The 21,354-nt window shown below is 43.4% G+C and overlaps 1 protein-coding gene across 1 annotated transcript in view; it reads left to right on the top strand.

Moving 5' to 3' along the window:
* ANXA2 (annexin A2) overlaps nt 1–20,538 on the top strand; it is a 42,934-nt gene extending 22,396 nt beyond the window's left edge. The window contains exons 4-13 of the mRNA XM_043918960.1: nt 5,880–5,974; nt 9,177–9,290; nt 12,401–12,491; nt 13,414–13,493; nt 14,831–14,890; nt 16,539–16,632; nt 17,196–17,291; nt 17,714–17,772; nt 19,049–19,171; nt 20,164–20,538. Coding sequence (XP_043774895.1) covers nt 5,880–5,974; nt 9,177–9,290; nt 12,401–12,491; nt 13,414–13,493; nt 14,831–14,890; nt 16,539–16,632; nt 17,196–17,291; nt 17,714–17,772; nt 19,049–19,171; nt 20,164–20,223 — 872 coding nt within the window. The 3' untranslated portion in view covers nt 20,224–20,538. The remainder of the gene's footprint in view (nt 1–5,879; nt 5,975–9,176; nt 9,291–12,400; nt 12,492–13,413; nt 13,494–14,830; nt 14,891–16,538; nt 16,633–17,195; nt 17,292–17,713; nt 17,773–19,048; nt 19,172–20,163) is intronic.
* The last annotated feature ends 816 nt before the right edge of the window (nt 20,539–21,354 follow it).

The following is a 21,354-nucleotide window of genomic DNA, read 5'->3' as shown; positions in this document are numbered from 1 at the left end:
TAACCTAAGCCAAGTCCTGGTTTTTCCTCTGATCTAGATAAGGAGCAAATCTGGGCAGTTTTCCTTTATTTTCTAACCAGTCAGCCCTGCCCTGAGGGCCTCCTGAGTCCTTTATCAAGCAGAATGAAATCTATTCTCTCTGTGCAACCATTGTGTCTTGGCAGATGTGAGTCAGCATCCTGTTCAGAATGGCCTCTTGGTTCCTTGCCATGGTCAGTAAGGATACACATTTTCTATGGAATGCCACGTGTGGAGCAGGCCTGGGGTTTTACCCGCAGAGAGGAGGAGACTCCAGGAGGCCCACGTTGTGGGTTTGGATTCAGCCATTATTTTAGACTGCAAGTGTTCTTTGTTTTAAAACCATGACTGGTGGTTTAGGAGACCCACGACCCCCGAGTTTTCTGTGTGAACCCTGCTGTCACTGGGCCCTTCCCGCGGTGTCACTTGCCAGAACTGTGGCTTCAGGTGACTGACACTTAGATCAGGGACTGCTTTTCCAGATGCCCTAGCTCAGAGTGGACTATTTTTATAGTTAGCTGAGAAGATTGGCCGGCCATTTTCATTCAAGGAATAAATGCTTAAAAACTTCTGTGTTGTTTTCTCTCAGGGGCCAAATAAATGTGTGTCTTAGATCCTCACCAGTCTTAAAAATTTTAACTTCTATTAGTGCTGAAAAGACATTTGATGTCTGTTGACAGAGGACTGGATAAAGTAGATGTGGTACACATATAGGATAGGATATTACTCAGCCATAAAAAAGAATGAAATAATGCCATTTGTGGCATCAATGATGGACCTAGAGATTATCATACTAAGTAAAGTAAGTCAGAGAAGGACAAATATCATATGATATCACTTATATGTGGAATCTAAAAGTATGATACAAATGAATTTATTTGTAAAACAGACTAACAGGTTTCAAAAATAAACTTATATTTAGCAAAGGGGAAAGGTTGGGGGGAGGGATAAATTAGGAGGCTAGGATTAACATATACCCACTACTATACATAAAATAGATAACCAAGAAGGACCTACTGTGTAGCACAGGGAACTCAATTCTGTAATAACCTATATGGGGAAAGAATCTGAAAAAGAGTAGATAGATGTACATGTATAATGGAATCTCTTTGCTATACATTGAAACTAGCACAACATTGTAAATCGCCTATATTCCAATATAAAATAAAAATTAAATTGAAAAAACATTTTAAAGAAGTCTGAATCACAGAATTTACTGTGTTTGCACCCACGTTCTGTGGGATCGCCCATCCGTGTGACTGTTTCCCAGGGTGAGGCTTTGCTCACATTACTTTGTGACCGTCCATATCCAACACAAGAGGAATGGGAAGAGGAAAGACGCGTTATTCAAGTTTCTTGTTTTCTTTATGCTTTTGCTTCACTCACACAGTTTATTTTCGAGCTGGGCTCCTTCTCTTGGCAAACACTCCCCTTCACACGGGCACAAAAGAACAGATCCAGAGTGGCAGAGGCACCCGCGCCGGGATTAACTTTGTTCAGTGTAGAGGTTTCCTGGAGTGCTGGTACTCGCTGTGTATTTTTTGACGGTGATTGTGCTGTCATAGGTAGCTGAGTGTTCGGCCATCATCCTTCAGCTGCATCCTGGGCAGAAGTGATGAGTCACCGGATGACCCTTGCAGCTTCAACCTGGACTGAACCATTTTCCACAGGAATTACCATCTTACCAATTACGATAGCAGGTCGAGAGGAAGCAGCGGTGTTCTGAAGATAAGATGGTCAAATCCCACTGGCAGATGTGTGCATTCCGCTGTTCCAACGTACGATATGCCTTAAGTGACTTTGACTCAACCATTGATCCTAGACCCTGTGATTTTTTTTCCTCTTTCTAGTTCAATTTGAAACTTGAAGACAAAGGTAGAGGAGAAACAGCTGATGTAGGTCAGGGTCTCAGAAGGAGGAGGGGCTTCCACTGGTAGACAATTTTCAGTTGTCTCTACAGTTGCTGGTATTAGCATTTGTGTACTGTATCAGATCCTTCACTGGTCAGGGGTCCCAGCATGCTCGATACTGCATCACAGCAGGCTGTTTGCGTGATAAATAATTTAGGTAAAATACACTGAGACGCCTTCAGGCTATAGCCATTGCTGTCTCCCAGGTGAGATTCAGGTTAATCACCCAGGCTCTTTATGGGGAGTTCCAATAATTGGATTGGATTCTGACTGTTGGCTAAACGCTAAGCTGCTGTGAACAGAAAGTTTCATTGTTTGATTGCTAAGAGAGGTTTCATCGATCAAGAGCATGGGGCTGCACTGAAGTTTGTGGAATGAACTTTCTTCATGTGTTATTTCTTACCTGGGTTTTTGAACAAAGGAAAGCATTTTTTTCCCTAAGATTGTAGCTGACCCTGCACCTCACAGAAGCAATTGGTCAGTTCAGTCAATTCAATTCAGTTCAGTCGCTCAGTCGTGTCAGACTGTTTGCAACCCCATGGACTGCAGCACATCAGGCCTTCCTGTCCATCACCAACTCCCAGAGTTCACTCAAACTCATGTCCATCGAGTAGGTGATGCCATCCAACCATCTCATCCTCTGTCGTCCCCTTCTCCTCCTGCCTTCAATCTTTCCCAGCATCAGGGTCTTCAATGAGTCAGTTCTTCGCATCAGGTGGCCAAAGTATTAGAGTTTCAACTTCAACATCAGTCCTTCCCGTGAATATTCAGGACTGATTTCCTTCAGGATGGACTGGTTGGGTCTCCTTGCTGTTCAAGGGACTCTCAAGAGTCTTCTCCAACACACAGTTCAAAAGCATCGATTTTTCAGCGCTCACCTTTCTTTATAGTCCAACTCTCACATCCATACCTGACTACTGGAAAAACCATAGCCTTGACTAGAGTGACCTTTGTTGGCGAAGTAATGTCTCTGCTTTCTAATATGTTGTCTAGGTTGGTCATAACTTTTCTTCCAAGGAGTAAGCTTCTTTTAATTTCATGGCTGCAGTCACCATCTGCAGTGATTTTGGAGCCCCCAAAATTAAAGTCTTTCACTGTTTCCACTGTTTTCCCATCTATTTGCTATGAAGTGATGGGACCAGATGCCATGATCTTAGTTTTCTGAATGCTGAGCTTTAAGCCAACTTTTTCACTCTCCTCTTTCACTTTCATCAAGAGGCTCTTTAGTTCTTCTTCATTTTCTGCCATAAAGGTGGTGTTATCTGCATATCTGAGGTTATTGATGTGCAAAAACAACACTCAGTTGTGGGTGTAACTGGTGATGGAAGCAACATCCGATGCTCCGATGCTGTAAAGAGCAGAATTGCATTGGAACCTGGAATGTTAGGTCCATGAGTCAAGGTAAATTGGAAGTGGTCAAACAGGAGATGGCAAGAGTGAACATTGACATTTTAGGAATCAGTGAACTAAAATAGACTAGAATGGACAAATTTAACTCAGATGACCATTATATCTACTACTGTGGGCAAGAATCCCTTTGAAAAAATGGAGTAGCCCTCATAGTCAACAAAAGAGTCCAAAATACAGTACTTGGATGCAATCTCAAAAACGACAGAATGATTTCTGTTCATCTCCAAGGCAAACCATTCAATATCACGGTAATCCAAGTCTATGCCCCAACCACTAATTCTCATGCAGGTATAGAGACCGGGACCCCAGGAAGGCAGATGTTTCCCTGGGTAACAGTAGCTGAAGCCTCAGCTTCCCCACCTGTAAACTAGGAAGAGAAATAACCACCCTGCCACGTTGTTGTTGTGAAGGTTACGTAAGATGGTTTGCGTTAGGATGTTTTAGAAAGCAAAGAGAATGATACAGATACAGTTCCTGACTATCATGAGTATCGTGTTTTATTCTAACTAAAGTATTTAGAACCACACTAGGAGTCTCGTGAGGTGAAATCACTAGTTGACTCTAAATCAGTGGTTTTATGCCATTCACTGTATGTATTTTTAAAAAATACCCTTTTTATGCTCATCATGGTGAATTTGGAAACTCTAGACAATTGAAAGGATGAAAACTTGAAATTATCTATAATCCTATCACTATTAGAATTGAACACAACACTGTAAATCAGCTATACTCTAATAGAAATTTTAAAAAATTTATTTTTGGTTTAAAGAGGTTTTTATGTTTTCTTACACACGAGCATTCATTTTACAAAAATCAGGTTAGATTAGGCATACTGTTTTGCAACCCATTTTTTTCCTTAACAGTATATTGTGAACATTTTTTCATGTCAGTTAATACTGAATATCATCATTTAAAATGTCTATATAGTACCCCATTATATGAACAAAAACATTTATTTAATCAGTTATTAGATATTTCCCTGTTTATTTATTATATGTGGTGCTGAAATAAGCATCTTTGAAATAATTTCATATTCAGCAGTTGGGTTTCTACATTGACACTGGCTAAAGGTATAAATGCAGTTAAGGTAACTGACTAACACTGGTATGTTGTTTAGTTGCTAAGTTGCATCCTAACTTTTGCCACCCCGTGGACTACAGCCCCCTGGCTCCTCTGTCCTTGGGATTTCCCAGGCAGGAATGGCAACCAGAGTGGGTTGCCCTTTCCTTCTCCAGGGCATCTTCCTGACACGGGAATAGGACCCATGCCTCCTGTATTGGCAGGCAGATTCTTATTGCTGAGCCACCTGGGAAGCCCTAACATGGGCATAAAATTGCTTAAAAATGAGTATATAAATACAAAAATAAATCTTATTTATTTTTATACCCAGAAATTCTAACTTTCTGCTTTTGATCTTTCTAAGACACTTGAGAGTTTAGAGTATCTTCTCTGTCAGTCTGCTCATGACCTCTGCCTCAGAGCATGACAGTTTTGACCTTGACAACTCCTGATTTCCTTTAGGCCAGGATGTTTGCAATTCATGTATGACCCTGTAGGCTTAACCACTGTGCTCTCTCTCACTCAGAAATTACCTATCCTATTATGGCAAAGGCTCTTTCTTTTATTAAACAAAGTTCATCATCAGTCAGGAGAAAGACCTTTCACTTCCCGAATTTTTTAAATTGTGCTCTCTTCAGTTAAATGGCATGTTAGGAGTATTTCTGATGTAAAATTGGAAACTTTCAGATACCAGAAGGCATTGCTTATCTTTGTAAATACACATGTTTCAATTAAAATAGGTACTAAAATATTTTGGTGGCACTTCAAAGCTCCCAATTTAGATTTAATTTAGATTAAAACACTTACTCTTTTTAATAAAGTTATAAAATTGATTATTAAAATTGCCTATTGAAGATTAAAAGCAGTGGAACGTTTATTTTCCTTACAAAACAATTTGGTCTTCGGTAAGTAGGATTGTATTAATCAATTACGCTATTAAAATACAACTGCCATATTAAATCTGACTCATTTGTCATGACAGTTTCTATAATTATAGAAATTATACCTAGCTCTTATATAGCCATAATCCTGCAATAAATATAAATAATTGTCTCTATTAATTCAGGTCGCAGTTACTGTCTATTAAATCCCCAGTTAAGTGGCAATTCGGGGACCTTCATTTAAAATCCTTCTAAATCTTTGTTGTTCATTTGACTGCCAGAACCCCACAAATGCACCTCCTACTGTTGATTTCAGAAAGCAATTTATGAGTAATATAGTTTTTTTTTTTAATACAGATATTTTAGAGGTCCAATTGGACTTGAGGTTTGAGACTTTCAGGAAAAAAAAGAGGATGTACATGTTGCGTGGAGGGTGCTGACAGAAAAAAAGAGAACAAATCTTAATGTCTTGGTATTTCAGTTTAGAGAACAATACATATATATATATCAGGTTTAAAAAAAAATGCTTAAACCCTTCTTTGTAAGCCCAAAGGACTAGAGCATATGGTTGAATAACTCTTCACAACTTGTATCTTTGTAGGTGTGGATGAGGTCACCATCGTCAACATCCTGACCAACCGCAGCAATGAGCAGAGACAGGATATTGCCTTCGCCTACCAGAGGAGGACCAAGAAGGTACGCAGGCTCAGGGCTGTAGGGCATTGCTTGTCGAATTTCAGTTCCTCAGGCATTAGTTTTTCGTTTCATGAGTTCTGGCTCTTACCAGCAAGCGCCTTCGGGACCCCTCGGGGATCCAAAAATTTCCCCTTACATCCTTGTAAGAGTCACAGCTCACACATGTGTGGCCCCGGGGTGCTTGGAGCTCATTCATAAAGACCACAGCATCTTCCAAAGCCAGAGCATGTAGAGGCAACAGTTCTGGAAATAGAAATAGAAAGGCTGGGGAGAAGCAGCAGCAGGTATCGTTTACTGAATGCTTACTTTGTGCTGGGAATGCACTTCTCTATATGTAGCCACTCATTTCATCTTCATGAGTTCTGCTGGCTCTTGATAAAATGTTTTTAATTTAATCTTAGGACACTAACCTCTATTGAGTATTGATCCTGACATGCACCTCTCATTAAGGTAAAAAAAAATATTCACTTGAGTTCTTAAGACCTTTGGAACCACCAGGATTTAGTTAGTGTAGTTTATTTGGTCTCCAGGCTATCTTCCACATGCCATGCTGCCATTGCTGAAAGGGTCTTCTCTGGTTTTTTTCACTTGCTTGTCCACTAGCAGTTAAGGATCAGCCCAGCACTTGTTCATCCTTTATTTTGTCGCAGTGTTAGGAAATTTTATTTTTAAGGACAAGCTGCTTTATTTTTAACTTCTTGCTATTAAAAGCATTTGATTTATTCTTGGACAGTGCTGTAAGCATGGCTTCCCGCAGCTCCCGTTTTATAGTTTTCACTCATAGTCACAGTGGAGGTGAGCTGAAAGGATTCTAGAAAAGTGTTCATACACTTGGGGTGACATGACCCCCAGGGTCCAGGGAGTTGCAGGTCAAGCCCAAACCCAACCTCTCAAATAGTTGGAAAGGACATAAATAGGAAAGTATGTGGTTTCTTTCCTCTCATATGCAATAAAGCTGTTCTTCCACCTAGACTTATGCTAACCTACTGTAGTGAGGCATGGAAGGGAGTGTTTATTTCTCTACTTTCCCCAAAGGATCTGTGAACTGGTAGAGCTGAGTTCAGTTGGAGCAGAAGGCCCAACTGTTTGGACAAAATGCCCAACTCTTTGGACAAAATGTAATTGCTCCTTCAGCTGTTGCTTACAGGGCGTGATCTTCAAACACAGTTGGGTGTGAACACACAAGTGTACATTGAATCATAGAAGCCTGGATCTCAATTTCAGATGAGATAGATGGAGAACCAAGCTCTTACATACCCTGCTGGAGGGAAGATACTACAGAATCATGCTGGGTTTGGTGACGTCACAAGCTTTGCTGTGGGCTGGGGTCAACTCACTGTCCTACTGATTTCTTGATGTCTGTCAGCCTTGGACTAAGGAGAGTTGTCCTTATTTTAAAGTGACATACATAAAATACTTAAGATAACTTTCTGCACACTTATTTTTGTTTTATTTTTCCCACACTGTGCGGCATGTGGGATCTTAGTTCCCCGAACCTGTGCCCCCTTCATTGGGAGCATGGAGTCTTAACCAATGGACTTTCAGGGAAGTCCCTTGAGATACTTTCTGAAGGAAATCCTCAAAGCAGAACTGTATTGTTTGCATAATAATGGGGAAAGCCCTGTATTGTAGTCTTTAACAATAGGGACCCAGTCTGCCTGGGTGAGAGGCAAGCAGGGGCACAGCTAGTAGAAGTGGACAGGCGCTGGGACAGAGGATTGATTTTAATGTTTCTTTCATGTCTGAGCAGATGCCAGGTTTCTCTGTACAAGGAATGGTCGTATTTTATTTGTCAAACATATCTGGAGTTTCTGTAGAGTGCAAAGCCCTGTGCTTGACAGTGTGAGAAGCAGGAAGTTGACCGCCCATGAGAAGTTTATTATAGAAGTGGAAGAAGTCAGTAGGTGCCCAGATGCTATTTGAGATCTGAACAGAGAACGGATGGAGGGAAGACTAAATTTGGAATTACCTAACCTCAAGGTTCCAAGTTAGAAAATTGATGCTATAATTGGAAGGAGTAGCTTTGAAAGTCCCCTCCTAAGTGCTAGGTGTTACTAGGACTTGGGGAAGCCGGAGAAAGTAGGTGATGAAAGGGTTGGTCCAGACGATCTCTAAGACCCATCTCAGTCCTCGACGTTTGTGAATGATTTAAGAAGATTCTCTGAAGCAGGCTGCCATCACCTCTTAGAGCCTGCATGCACCTCTAGAGGCTAAACATCATAGATGCCATGGGTGCTGCTAGAGAGCAGGGGAGGAAGAAAGAAGGGACAGAAGAAGAGGGAAAAAGTGAAAAGAAAGAACAAAAATTACTTTAACAAGAGAGTTCAGCCATCACTCTGCTCCTGGTTTGTAGGAAGTTTAATCCCTGAAGAAGCATCTGTAAAAGCCACATCGAATTGGGATATCTGTCTGCATGTGTGTTGCTGACTCAGGCCTCTGACTTGAAATCAGTCAGTGGATTTTTTATGGTGACAGTGGAACCTTTAAGAAACAGTACACACACACACACACACACACACACACACACACACACACACAGAAACAGTACACAATGGGGAAGTTAAGAAGTGAATGGGGGGACTTTATCCTCACTACCTCTGTCAACACCATTCCAACTTGGCATGGAAAACAGGTTCTCTTAATAGGTGAAGTGTTTTGCATAGGAAAACTTGATGAGCCTGCTTCCAGCCACGTGGTAGCCTCTGGTATCAACTGGAGACTTTCTGGAGCCCCCTCTGGCACAGTTGCACAAAGTCTCTTACAGGAAGTTATCAGCAGGCCTCGAGGGCTCTGCTTCCCTGGCAGCTCCCTACTCTGACCGCCTCCTTCTTAGCAAGCCCTCGACCCTGGAAAGGGCCCTGCCCTCTGTAGGCTGAATGACGGGTGAGTGTAAGCAAGTTGTGATGAAAGGCATTCACTCATAGCTTTTTGAGGCTGTGTGCTGCTCTGGTTTCATTTTATTTATGGGGGAGAAGGCAAAATCAACTTGGATATCATCAGAGCAAAGTCTGATCTTCCAGTTTCTGACCTTTGGGTCTGGCCAAAGGGAATGCAGTTGAAGAATACCTTGACCCGACACCCCAGAGTTGTCAAAGAACCACAACCTGCTTTACAAACATAGGCCTCTATGTTGTCTTATTAGTTTTAAAGGGACCATCGGTTAACAACCAACTTTTCCATGTTCTCGCCCGTTTTTCTGAAGGAACTTGCATCAGCCCTGAAGTCAGCCTTGTCCGGCCACCTGGAGACAGTGATTTTGGGCCTATTGAAAACACCTGCTCAGTATGATGCTTCCGAGCTGAAAGCATCCATGAAGGTAAACACGTGTAAGATGCAATCTCTGTCAAATCCGCCATTAATATTTGTGAATTACAGCTTTCTGAGTATAATTAGGTGATTTTCGGTTTTGTTGAATTCTCATTTGGAGTCATTTTGGGGGAATGAACTGAAGCTTTAAGTCTCAGGATTTGTACCAAAAATATTTCAATTACTTTTTTTAAGACTGTAAAGAAATTTCATGATGCAGAGAAGTCAGTTACCAGCTGCTACTGCTTGGCACCTGGGCAATTGGAATACCATTTGGAAAAACTACTTCCTTGATTACACTTCCTCCTTAAAAAAGATTTATTATGACATTAAGGCAAAAGTAAAACTCATAGCTTTTGTTAAGTGAAGCTTAACAGAAATCTGCTGATGCTTTTTTGGTTGTTTCTTCTTCTGACCTTCTCCTTGCTGGTCCCATTGTTTGATTCAAATTTTTGGCAAAATCAGAATATCACTGTGGATATTAAGGGCGATTTCAGATCATGAATGGTTCCTGTGTTTTCAAAGCACATACTACTGAGTGTTGTTTGTATTTTTGCAGTTATTTTGAACATGGATTTTAAGGTTAAAGTAGATAGTAAAAATTCTAGGTTGCAAGTGCCCCTGTATTTTATGTGTACCTAAAACATTAAGTGTTATATAAATGTAATAGATACAGAAACATAAACGCATGTTACAGCAAAGCATAGAATCCTTTTCATAAGGTGCCTGTGACACTTTGAATAATGTGTCACTGCCCTCTGCTGGTAAAGCTGGTTAAAGCCTCAGTATAGAGGGAAAAGCTTCAGTTCTGATGTTTCATTCTAAGTCTGAGTGTGTTTTCTGTGATGCCACCATTTCTGAATTAATGGAGAGACAGACCTGTAAGCCTGTCACTAGCTAATGTTACAGTTCAGTTGTCATCACTTTTCCCACAGAACACTTCGAAAGGGAGGCAGCCTCCCAGCCAGGCATTTCCAGGCCCCAGAAGTTGATAGCTCAGGACTGCTATTTGCTCTGAAATCAGTTTTCCGGCTTAAGTCTAAGCTGTGCTCAGTTTATTTGAGCAGACTTGCTCTGAGTTATCTAAGTAGACTATGTTGTAGGGAAGGTGTAATTAAGAATAAGATGTCAACAACACCTAAAGGCCCTGCTTGGTAAAAAGAACACTGAAAACACTCAGTCTTGGGACCTTTGGAGCTGTGGATGAACCAGCCTCTCCTAGATTTCTTCTGACCATCATCACTTCAGATCAGTTTATCTTATTTTCTCCAAGAATTCATTTAGCTGTGATTTGTATAATTTTACTTGTATCTGTTACTAGGTATTAGTGACCTGAAATAGACCTGTAAGAGCTGTCCATCACCATTGTAATCTCTGTAACTGGGTCCAATGAAAGGTGCTTTGACTGCTGGATCTTTGACCTTGGGCCAGCTCGTCCATTAGCTATCACAGCTGAGTACCCTTCTGAAATCCATAAAGCTCCGAGTGACATTAACTGAACAATGCTTAAAAAAAATCTGTTTTGACTTCTGGCAATACCACTGGCAATATCTGCCATATGTTACAGTAGACATTGCCCTTGTGGTGGGAGCTGTGGACAGTCTGTGGAGAGCTTGGGCCAAGTTTGAAATTGCCAAGGTCACTTTTAAATATAGAGAAAAAACACTGTCAGAATTTTCCTATATTAAAATGGGCATATCAGTGATGTAAGAAAACAAATCTATGTTGCTATACCTGTTTTATATTTCAACAATGTTAAGAAATAACATTTCTTCCAATGCATAAGTTATTTTTTAGACTATATTTACATTCAAGATTGACAAACTGCCCCTTAAAATATCTGAAGATGCTTGGTAGTGTATAATATTTATATAGAATGTTGTATAGACCTTTTGCTAAGGGAAGGAATTTTGGTTTTGCAAGCACCTCTACAAATCATGATTAAAAACTCTGGGAGAAGAGGCCTTGGCTCATAGATTAGATTGAGGAATAAAATTCAGAATTAACTATTAACCTGAGGCTTAGCTCATATTATACAAACCACTTTTTTAGGGGCATATAAACTCTAATAAGTTTAATTAATAGCTGACACACTTTTCATGTGGATAAGTAAGTTTCTTATTGTATTAACACCTTATAATTGATTTACATTTTAAACAGTTGTAATTCTGCTTAGTTCAAAGTGATATTTCCATATTCGGAAAGATGAGTATTAGAGAATCCTGATTATTAAATCTTGACTTTGATCATGAAGCCAGCTTTGAAATACATGTTTCATTGAGTCCTTTCAAGCTATCTGGCATGCCAGCCCAAAAGTGTATATATTAAATTTGAATACATCACCCATCAAATTCTCATTCCTTAATAAAGTGTTGGTGTCTAGGTTTATTTGGCACTTCATTATTTCCTTTTGCTTCTCTAAAATGCCTGAAGAGTGCATAGTAATCAAGCAAAAATGGAAGTACAAGAATGAAATTTTTAACATTAACCCAGTTTTACATTTCAAAGAGGTAAAGCTAAAAATTTTATCTTATCTATACCTTTCCCTCATAAAAGACTTATTTCAATCTAACAATGCTGGCCGCCAGCGACAGCCCAAAATCTCTATATTCCTTTATTTTAAATTAATGAGCAGAATTCTGTAATAAAGAAGATTTGTCTATGAAAATAATGGCAGATTATTAGAGGAGTTGAAAAATAAAGAAACATAGGGAGGAGATGAAGTTATTCATTTTATAAACCCATCACCAAAAAGGGCTGTATTTTAACATTTTGGTGTATTCCATTACTGTCTCTTCCCATTTCACTATATGTTTATATATAGTGGGGAAATATATATATATGTGTATATATATATACATATGTGTATATAGTTGAGCTAAAAAAAAACATGCCAGTTAAACCATCCTTTATTCTAGTGAAGCTTTTTTTTTTTTTTTTTAAGGAATAGAATATAACATTACCTTGTGTCAAGGAATCAGTACACATCCCTCAGGTGGAATGCAGAAAGGGGCGCATTGCAGACCAAGCCCGTGCGTGCAGTTTACCTGATTGAGTTCAGAGAAGTGGGCTAGTGGCCAGGGGGTTTCCCTGCTAATGTCTGTGCTGCCTGGTTCCCAGGGGCTAGGGACTGATGAGGACTCTCTCATTGAGATCATCTGCTCAAGGACCAACCAGGAGCTGCAGGAAATCAACAGAGTCTACAAGGAAAGTGAGTAGCCTCAGGTCCATGGTTTCCCACTCCACCTTGTTTCTGGGACCACTCTCCTGGCCCCCTGGTCTGGTGTTCAGGATAGGATCCCTGGATTACGTATGTAGAAACACCTGCCCTCTGGACTGTCCAGGAGTTTGCTGTGACCAGGTCACTCTCCTCCATCTCCTGATGGCCTGGGTGTTGTGATTACATCCCCCTAGAACTAGTGCAAAAGGATATACAGGAGGGAAAGCAGAGACTATGAAACAAAAGAGATCTGATGGGGAGAAGTAGAAAGTATCCCCCATGGATTTCATGTACTGAGTGCTGTCCAGTTTCTGCTGAGGAGATTCCCAGACTTGACTCCGGATCATTGTTTCAGGAGGCAGGAGGACCCATGTGCACCAAGCAGTGTAGGAGGCCAGAGGTGGAGTAGATGATGCAGCTTACCTGATATGCGGTACTTCATTTCAACATAGGTGTTATTTTGAGTAGTAAAATACAAATTCATTCAAAAGTACCCTTTAATTCTTACTAGTTTTTTGCCATTGTGCATTTTCTCAATCAGTAGATAAAAAGCACAATTGTGTGTGTATGTGTGTGTGTATAGTCCTCCAAATATTTTGATGTTCTAAATAAGTATAATGAAGAAGTTTGGGAAATAGTATTTTAGCTAGACAGGAGGTCCCTGATCAAAGGTGAGCTTGAGGATCCCCTGTCTGATCCTGCTATGTGTATCCCGTGTCACTGATAATAATATAATAATACTAGTTCTGATTTTATGAGGGTAAAATTCCTTCTTGAGAATCCACCCTCATTTTTAGGGGTATATCCACGCTGCCACAGATTTCTGCTTTTCAGAGGCTTAGTGGGCAGGGGATGGGTGGGGTGGCTGGCTGCGTAGGCAGGAAGTGTTAAACCAGATGTATTGTCTTCCAAGTGTACAAGACCGATCTGGAGAAGGACATCGTTTCCGACACATCTGGCGACTTCCGCAAGCTGATGGTCGCCCTCGCGAAGGTTGGTTTCCGGTTTGTTTCTTTGCCCTTGCTTCCTCCCAGAGCAAGTTGCATACCTCATTTTATACTCGGGAGCGAATTAGCTCAGTCTCTGGGCCTGCATCAGCAATCCCAGCTGTATTTTGACAGTGGGTTTGCACTGTCAACTGCAGAGTTGTCAGTTTTGTTTAATAGGATTTCTTATCCTGCAAAACCGTATGGGCAGGTGGACTTTGGGGCCAGAGGAGGAAGAGGCAGCTCTTAGCTCCTGGCCTGGATTTCTGTGCCAGCCTTGTGACTCGGGGAAAGTCATTTTGCCTCTCTCTGTCATCACATAGGGCCCAGTGGGAAGTGACCCTCTTGTTTCTTTCACCTGTTATCACTTCTTAAGGGATGGTTTGCCCAGGTAGTGGTTTGCCTGGAGAGAAGATCTTTACTTGTTTGCCAAGGTTGACACATTAATTGTAGATGAAAGGCATTTCCCTTCTGAGTTCTGACCCATGTGCAGTTTAATGCCTATGAGCACTGCAAGGGAAGAGGAATTTCACCCAGGAACCCTGAAGACAAGTGGGCACGCTCCATCCTGGCCCCCACACCTCCATTGCTGTCACAGCTCCATACCGCCCTCCCTAGCTCCCTTCTCTACCACCTGCCCTGGGTACAGCCACCCACCCATCATTTTGAAATCCACTTGTACCGTTTTACTCCCCTGTCAAAACTCATTTCTTCTGTATCAAATACAAACTCTCAACTGCCTTCAGGCATCCTCTGTACCCTGGCCCTCCCTTAGTCTTCCTCCCTAGGCTTTTCCCCTGCTCACCTCACTCCTCTGAGCCGTTCCTCTTGCGTGGAGGGGCTTTCTCCCGTTCCCCCGTACCACCCTCATCTGACGCATCCTTTGGGTTTACCTCAGCTGTAGTCCATTGTCCACAGACTTTGCTGATGATGCTACTTGACAGATTTCTGCCTTCTTTTGCATTTCACATCTACTTAGAGCCACAGATACTGTGTTGCTTTACTATTTATCCCATCCTTATTTCTCCTTCTGGATTGTGTGTTCTCCGAGGGAAGGAATTTAAATATCATTACCTTTTTGGGGGGTGGACAGAGGGTGGATTCTATAAGGTGCTTAGCCCAGGAATGGGTACCACAGAGGGTACAGCCCCCCACTTCACTACCTCAATCATTGTAAAATCCTTGGTCTTGCCTAGACTTTTAAGTGAAGAAGAATTTTCAGAGGGTGTCCATTCAGTAAATAGTGGCTTACATGAGTTGGGGAGAAATCAACATTTTCGTTTTTAAAATGTACATAGATATACATTTGATGTTCGTTCTTTCTTTCATTTTTTTTTTTTTTAGGGTCGGAGAGCAGAGGATGGCTCTGTCATTGATTATGAACTGATTGACCAGGACGCCAGGGTCAGTGCCAAGCTTCTTGGTTTGATGTTTGGTTTCCTAGTCTCTGGATAGTCAATGTAGTCATCTGTCCTGTGTAACAAAATTCCCTTGAAACTCAGTGGCATAGAACCACAAGCATGTATTATCCCTCAGTGTCTGCGGGTCAGGCACTGGGAAGTGGCTTGGCTGGGTGGTTCTGGCTCAGGGCTTCTCATGAGGCTGGAGACAAATTGTTGGCCAGGGCTGCATCCTCTGAGGGCCTGACTGCGTCAGGAGGCTTCCCGGATGACCCACCCACGTGACTGTGACAGGAGGCCTCGGTCTCTTTCCACATGGGCCTCGCTAAGGGGCTGAGTGTTCCCACAGCATGACAGCAGGCTCTCCCAGAGGGAGTGCTCCGAGAGAGACAGTGTCCGGAGGAAGCCAGGTGCCATTTAGGATGTGATCTCAAGAGTCACACGCTGTCACTTCTGTCATACTCTGTTCATTAGAGGCAAGTCCCTAGGTCTAGCCTCCAGACAGCAGAAGAGGAGGTAGGCTCCATGTTTAGGAGGGAGAAATGTCAAAGAACCTGTGGACTTCATTTTCACTTTCTGGGAGCCATAGTTATAAGACCTTGTAATGCTGGTGTTAGTTACAGGATCGGCATCTGACTCACATCTGCTCGTCCAAGCTTTGCTTTGTATGGAGGAACCAGTTTCCGCAGGGTGGGCTACACTGTACGCATTGGTGTGCAGTTGCTCCAAATGAACCCTAATAAAGCACACAGCACGCAACAGCGGAAGGAGATGGTAGCGGCGTGGCCAGGGACAGGGAAGCTCACGGCCCTGGTGGCGGGGGAGAAGATGAAGGAGGCAGAGGTCTTCCTTTCTGGCCAAATAGAAGTCCTGCTGCTTCCCATCCCATAGTCACTGAGAACTAGTTGGGGAGCTGATGCAGATCACTATGAACTGCCTGCCTTTCCCAGAGGGTCGACAGCTGTCTCGACGTATTTCACAGGAGCTGACGAACAAGGTTAATTTTAATTCGTTTTAGTTTTAAAATTCAGTATAGTTCACACAGCACTTTTAGCAGGAGGTAGAAAAGGCTTTTTAATAAAGAAATGGAAGTTAGGCTTTGCAGCACCAAGATAGTGAACGGTCACTCAATGAGTATTGTCTCCTGCGTAAGCCTTTTTCCCTCCTTCCTTGACATTCTTAACATTACTTGTAGCCCCTAAATTTTCTAGAAACTGAGAATGTGGTTGAAGCAGCTTTTTTCCCCAGCTACATCATTTTCTCAGTCTCTAAGAAGCCCGGGGTGGGTGCCTGGCCTGCAGCTGTCTTCAGCAGATGGAAGGCGCTAGTGAGCGTTGGCTTGTCCTTCTGTAGATGAGTAGAAGCTCTTGGTTCTTCCCTCGGCGTTCAGGGAAGACTGGCTCAGCATCAGCCTCACAAACAACCTAGTCTCATACTGCAGGTCTGCCTCGGGAAGACTGCTCTTGATCAAGACTTTGACTTTGATCAAGAAAAGCGCACACTTTTCCTGCGCCTGCAGTGCCATCCTCCTTTCTCATTTGGCATTTTGAACGCGTAGATTTGGTTGGTGGTTGTTTTTTCGCATGATGTGTTTTTAATGACCTTGCTCTCTGGATTGTGGTGTTTACTTTCCTGGCTGGTTGTGCTCATAGGATCTCTATGATGCTGGTGTGAAGAGGAAAGGAACTGATGTTCCCAAGTGGATCAGCATCATGACCGAGCGGAGCGTGTGCCACCTCCAGAAAGGTGGGTGCTGCTCTGGGGAGGTCTTAGAGTCCCGGGGCCTGAATGAGGGGCCCTCTCAGTTGGGCCATTGCTGACAGGTGTCTGTGTAGAGGCTTGGGTCTGCCAGAACAGAGTTCATTCTCCACTCTGTACCCATTCCTCACCAAATCCATTCAACCTTCTCTCCCATTTTGGATCCTTTTTTTTCCCCCTAAATATTTTCCATGTTTAGTGCCTGTTTGGTGGGCTGCCTCTTCTTGTCTAGGTCATTTTATCTTGCCATATTTTTTTAAATAAGGGACTTGGCTGGGTGCCACATACTGTTTCTTGTAGCTTAAATAAAATGGGTTCCACTCTATAGAGATGAAGATGGTCAAAATACATGCCCTGGGCTGTGCCATTCAGGACGGATGCATGGTAGGGCTGTCCCAGGGCAACTGGAGCAGTGTTGGCCCTGGTTCACAAGGCACTCCCTAACCCCTAGAATGCTGTGATCATCCGTGTGTGTGTGATGTGTAACTGTGTGGGTAACCATTGACAGCTCTCTTATTGGCTCTGTTACAATAATTGCTGCTCTTCTTTAGTATTTGAAAGGTACAAGAGCTACAGCCCTTATGACATGCTGGAGAGCATCAAGAAGGAGGTCAAAGGAGACCTGGAAAATGCCTTTCTGAATCTGGGTAAGCAAGTGTGCACCCCTTCCACGCCCCGGCCCCGCCACTGCCCCATCCTAGCGGACGTCAGCTTTCAGTCCACTGTGCTGAAGCAGAAAAGTAACGAATGACCATCCTGATCATTCAAGTGGCTTTGGGAAGTGTGACTTCTTTACGTGTTGTAGGTAGTTTCATAATCTTCACCGTATGAATTTAAGATGCAGGACTGAAGAAGGGCTTACGTTGGTAAAATGGAGAGCTGCCCAGGCAGAATAAGATAACCAGCGAAAGGGCTCTCTCCTTGGGGGGCACGCACATATATGCATCGGTTTCTGTGGCCCTCAGGCTCCCCTGGTTTAAAAGCACTCAGGGCTTTAGAGGATCCCTGGTTTTCCCTGAGTATTTCCCATTGTGCAGCCCGTTTGCTGACCCTTTTCTTCTCCCCGCAGTCCAGTGCATTCAGAACAAGCCCCTGTATTTTGCTGACAGACTGTATGACTCCATGAAGGTAAGAGCAGCCGGCCGAGAGGTCCACGTTTCCACACTAGGCTTTCCTTTCTTTGTGGCCCAAAGTCTCCTTAACTAGTGGATGGCAGAAGAGACCCCATTGTCGAGGTGACCACGCTGGTCAGCTATGCTCGCCCCTGACAGATGGAGACCCACAGTCCAGTGGTTTTCAGTCTTCTGCCTCTCCCAGCGACTTAGTGCGTTTTTGTGGACAGGTAGAAAACAAAGTGTCACAGGACAGAAAATGCCAGATGGTGATCACATTAGATTCCTGCTCAGAGTTCTCAGCGATTCCCTCCTGGTGCCGCAGACTAAGGATGGGCGAGGAAGAGAGAGGTTATTAAGCAACCACTGTGCAGTAGGCATTGCACTGCTGACTTCATCTTTAATCATTGCTGAAAAACCTACGGGGCTTGTGTGGCCATCTTCTTTCTAGAGGAGGAGAATGGAGCTTGGAAAGCTCTTGGCTTGCTTGAGGTTGCATAGCCAGACTTGAACCTTGGATCTGTATGAGTCCAAAGCCAGCCCTGCGATTTTCCCTTCAGTGGCCGTCTCTTCCCACAGCCCCATCCCCTTTTCCACTTGTCACATGTGCCTCATGCTTTCCGGCTTCCAAGCCCTTGCCGCCTTTTCCTGGGCCACCCTCTTATCTACACGGCCTCTCTTCCCTTTCCCCGTAGGTTCCATGTCACATTTGACCTGTTCTCTGGTATAAGATTCTGGAAGTCAACTCAGTGGTCCTTATTGTTTGTGCCATTCCTGATGGCACAGAGCTGTGGTGAACGTGGTTACATGTGCTCCCCGAGCCCCCAGGAGCCAGGAGCTTTGTGTTACACGTGTGAACGCTCATGCTTTAACTCTGAGCCCTGCAGTAGTTAGTGCTCAGGTCACGTTTGTTAAATGCATGGTGTGCAGGGGTTTGTGCCACTGGTGTGTTTGGAATTCCAAGATGCTCATTGTTCTTTAGGGAGCAGTTTCACTGTTATTGTAATCTCTTAGGGCACCATCAAGAACCTAGATCAGTTCCATGAGCAAGAGAACCGACTAGACTTTTTTTTTTTTTTTTTTCCGACTAGACTTTTTTTTAAAATTTTTTTTATTTTTTTTTTTCTGGGCAGCAGGCAGGATGTTAGTTCCCCAGTCAGGGATTGAACCCCTGCCCCCTGAGTTGGGAACTTGGCCTCTTACCCACTGGATCACCAAGTCCCCGCTAGACTCCTTTTTAATGATTAACACTGTTGGTGAATTGTAACTTGGAGTGTGCATTTGGTTTTCAGGGCAAGGGCACTCGCGACAAGGTGTTGATTAGAATCATGGTCTCGCGCAGTGAAGTGGACATGTTGAAAATTAGATCTGAATTCAAGAAGAAGTACGGGAAGTCCCTCTACTACTACATTCAGGTAAGGCCCCCCGGCCGTCAGGGGGCTGGGGTCCCAGGCAGGTGTCTGGCAGAACAATGGCAACATGGTGGTTTTCTGTTTCCTAACTCCCCAGGGAAGAGATGCTACTCATCAAATATCAGGGGTTTATTCTCAAAGTGCTATTACGATGTGTCCTGGAAAGTTAAAGAATCAGGCAAATATTTTATATTTCCCATACCTATTCTACTGTGATAGTTGGCGTTCATGACAGTGATCCTGTAAGACTTGCTGACATCCTGAAAAGACTTCAGTCGATTCAAACTGCATTTTATTATATTTCCATTTCTTGAAACTCCTCTGTGATAAGCCTGGGCCACATTTCCTCACCCAGAACCTCCGTCTCTTCCCCTGGTCTAGCCTGTCCCCGTTTTGGAGGGATGGAGCATCCTTTTATAAGAACCGATTGCAGTCACCGTGGTCCCTCCCACTTTGTTTAGTTCAGATGTATGCTGCAAACCCCTTTTTCTGAAAATGTCAAAGGCATGTCAGTGGTCACCAGGGATGAATTCAGAGCTGAGTTCACTACAACTAGGTTTCACAGGGCATATGTTTAAAATTCTGGGGCCATTTAGGCTCTAAGTAATTATTTCCTTAATCTATCAGCTTCTTCCCATGTGACGTTAAAAGTCCACAAAACAAAACAGGGAGACAGGAAGGGGCCTCATGTGTCTTTTCTAGAAGGGTGCAGGCCAGGGAGAAAGAGGGTGGTGTCTGCAGGACCTCAGTGCAGGAGGAGCAGACCAGGTTCTGTCCTCTGGTCACTTACCATGTTAATCCCCAGAACCCCCTGTTCTCTACGCTTGTGGCAGTAATCCCCCTGGACCACTCTCTGAGGATCCTCTGGTGGTCTGGGGGCATCTGGGCAGGTCCCACAGGGCCTTCATGTGCCGTGGGCCTGCTTCTCTGTTCCGGCAGAATTTGGATCTTTCTCCTGACCCAGAATTTCTTTTTTTCTCCTCGGCCATTTATAGCAAGACACCAAGGGCGACTACCAGAAAGCGCTGCTGTACCTGTGTGGTGGGGATGACTGAACCCCTGCGATGGCCCGAGCGTCCAGGACGGCTGCTGCGTGCTCCAGCTAACGGTTCTCCACAATCAGCTTGCAGCTAACAGCCCCCTGTGCCCATCCCTGGGAGGATGACATTAGCGCTGCCCACCCCACCCGCTCTTTTGTTAGTTTAGTTTCCTACGCATTACCTGGCTTTCCCGGCTAGTCCCTCTTTATAGCCAAAGAAATGAACATTCCAAGGATTTGGAAGTGAAATCTATGATGTGAAACACTTTGCCTCTCGAGTACTGTGTCATAAACAGGTGAATAAACTGAATTTTTACTTTAGGAACAGGTACTTGTGGACCTTGCTCTCAATTAATTGTTTCAAAATCAAGACATGCTTCAGGGTTGTCTTATTCAGCTGGTAAGGCTGTCCCCTCAAGGAAGAAAGCTCTTGAAAGGAGCTGTCCGATATGGTAGCTACTATCCAGATGTGGCTGTTAACATTTACGTTCACTTAAATGAAATAATTTAAAAATTCAATTCCTCAGTCATGCTATCAACATTTCAAATAATCAGTGTCCACATGTGGTTAGCACCTAGTGTATTGAACAGCACAGGCAGCATAACAAAAGTGGATGGGTGCACTTCTCATTATAAACAGAAGGTTGTATTGGGCATCTGTTTACCCAAGGGATTTATAGTACCTTTGGGAGAAATCCCAGGATGACCCCCTTCATCTCTGCTCATCTTTATACAGTTGAAAACCAGTATCTGCAGGGGCCTCAAACTGGGAAAAGGGGTGGGATGGTGTGTTCACCAAATACTGCAAATGTTCCCAGAAGAGTCAGAGGAATAAACAACATCCTGTCCCAACCTCGAGGGCTCACGTGTCAGTGAGTCAGGCTACAGCATTCTTGTCCAGGTAGTGTAACACAAGTGGACAGGGGCACAGAGAAGAAAGCAGTTTTCCTGGGAGGATTGAGAAGGATGACCCAGAGAAGGAGACATTCCAACCTCACCCTGAAATCTAAGGGAGAGCATTACAGCTGGGAGGAAGCTCTCCACACACTTCACATGGTCTTAATCATGGAGGAGAGCTAATCCTTACACCTGGTTCACATTTCAAAAGGCACAAAGGGTCAGTGCAGTGAAAATTACGTCCCTCCTA

This window comes from Cervus elaphus, chromosome 12 (genome assembly GCF_910594005.1).
Source record: "Cervus elaphus chromosome 12, mCerEla1.1, whole genome shotgun sequence".
NCBI classification, from domain to species: domain Eukaryota; kingdom Metazoa; phylum Chordata; class Mammalia; order Artiodactyla; family Cervidae; genus Cervus; species Cervus elaphus.
The sequence above is the reverse complement of the archived record's forward strand: the minus strand, read 5'-3'. Positions and strand labels throughout refer to the sequence as shown.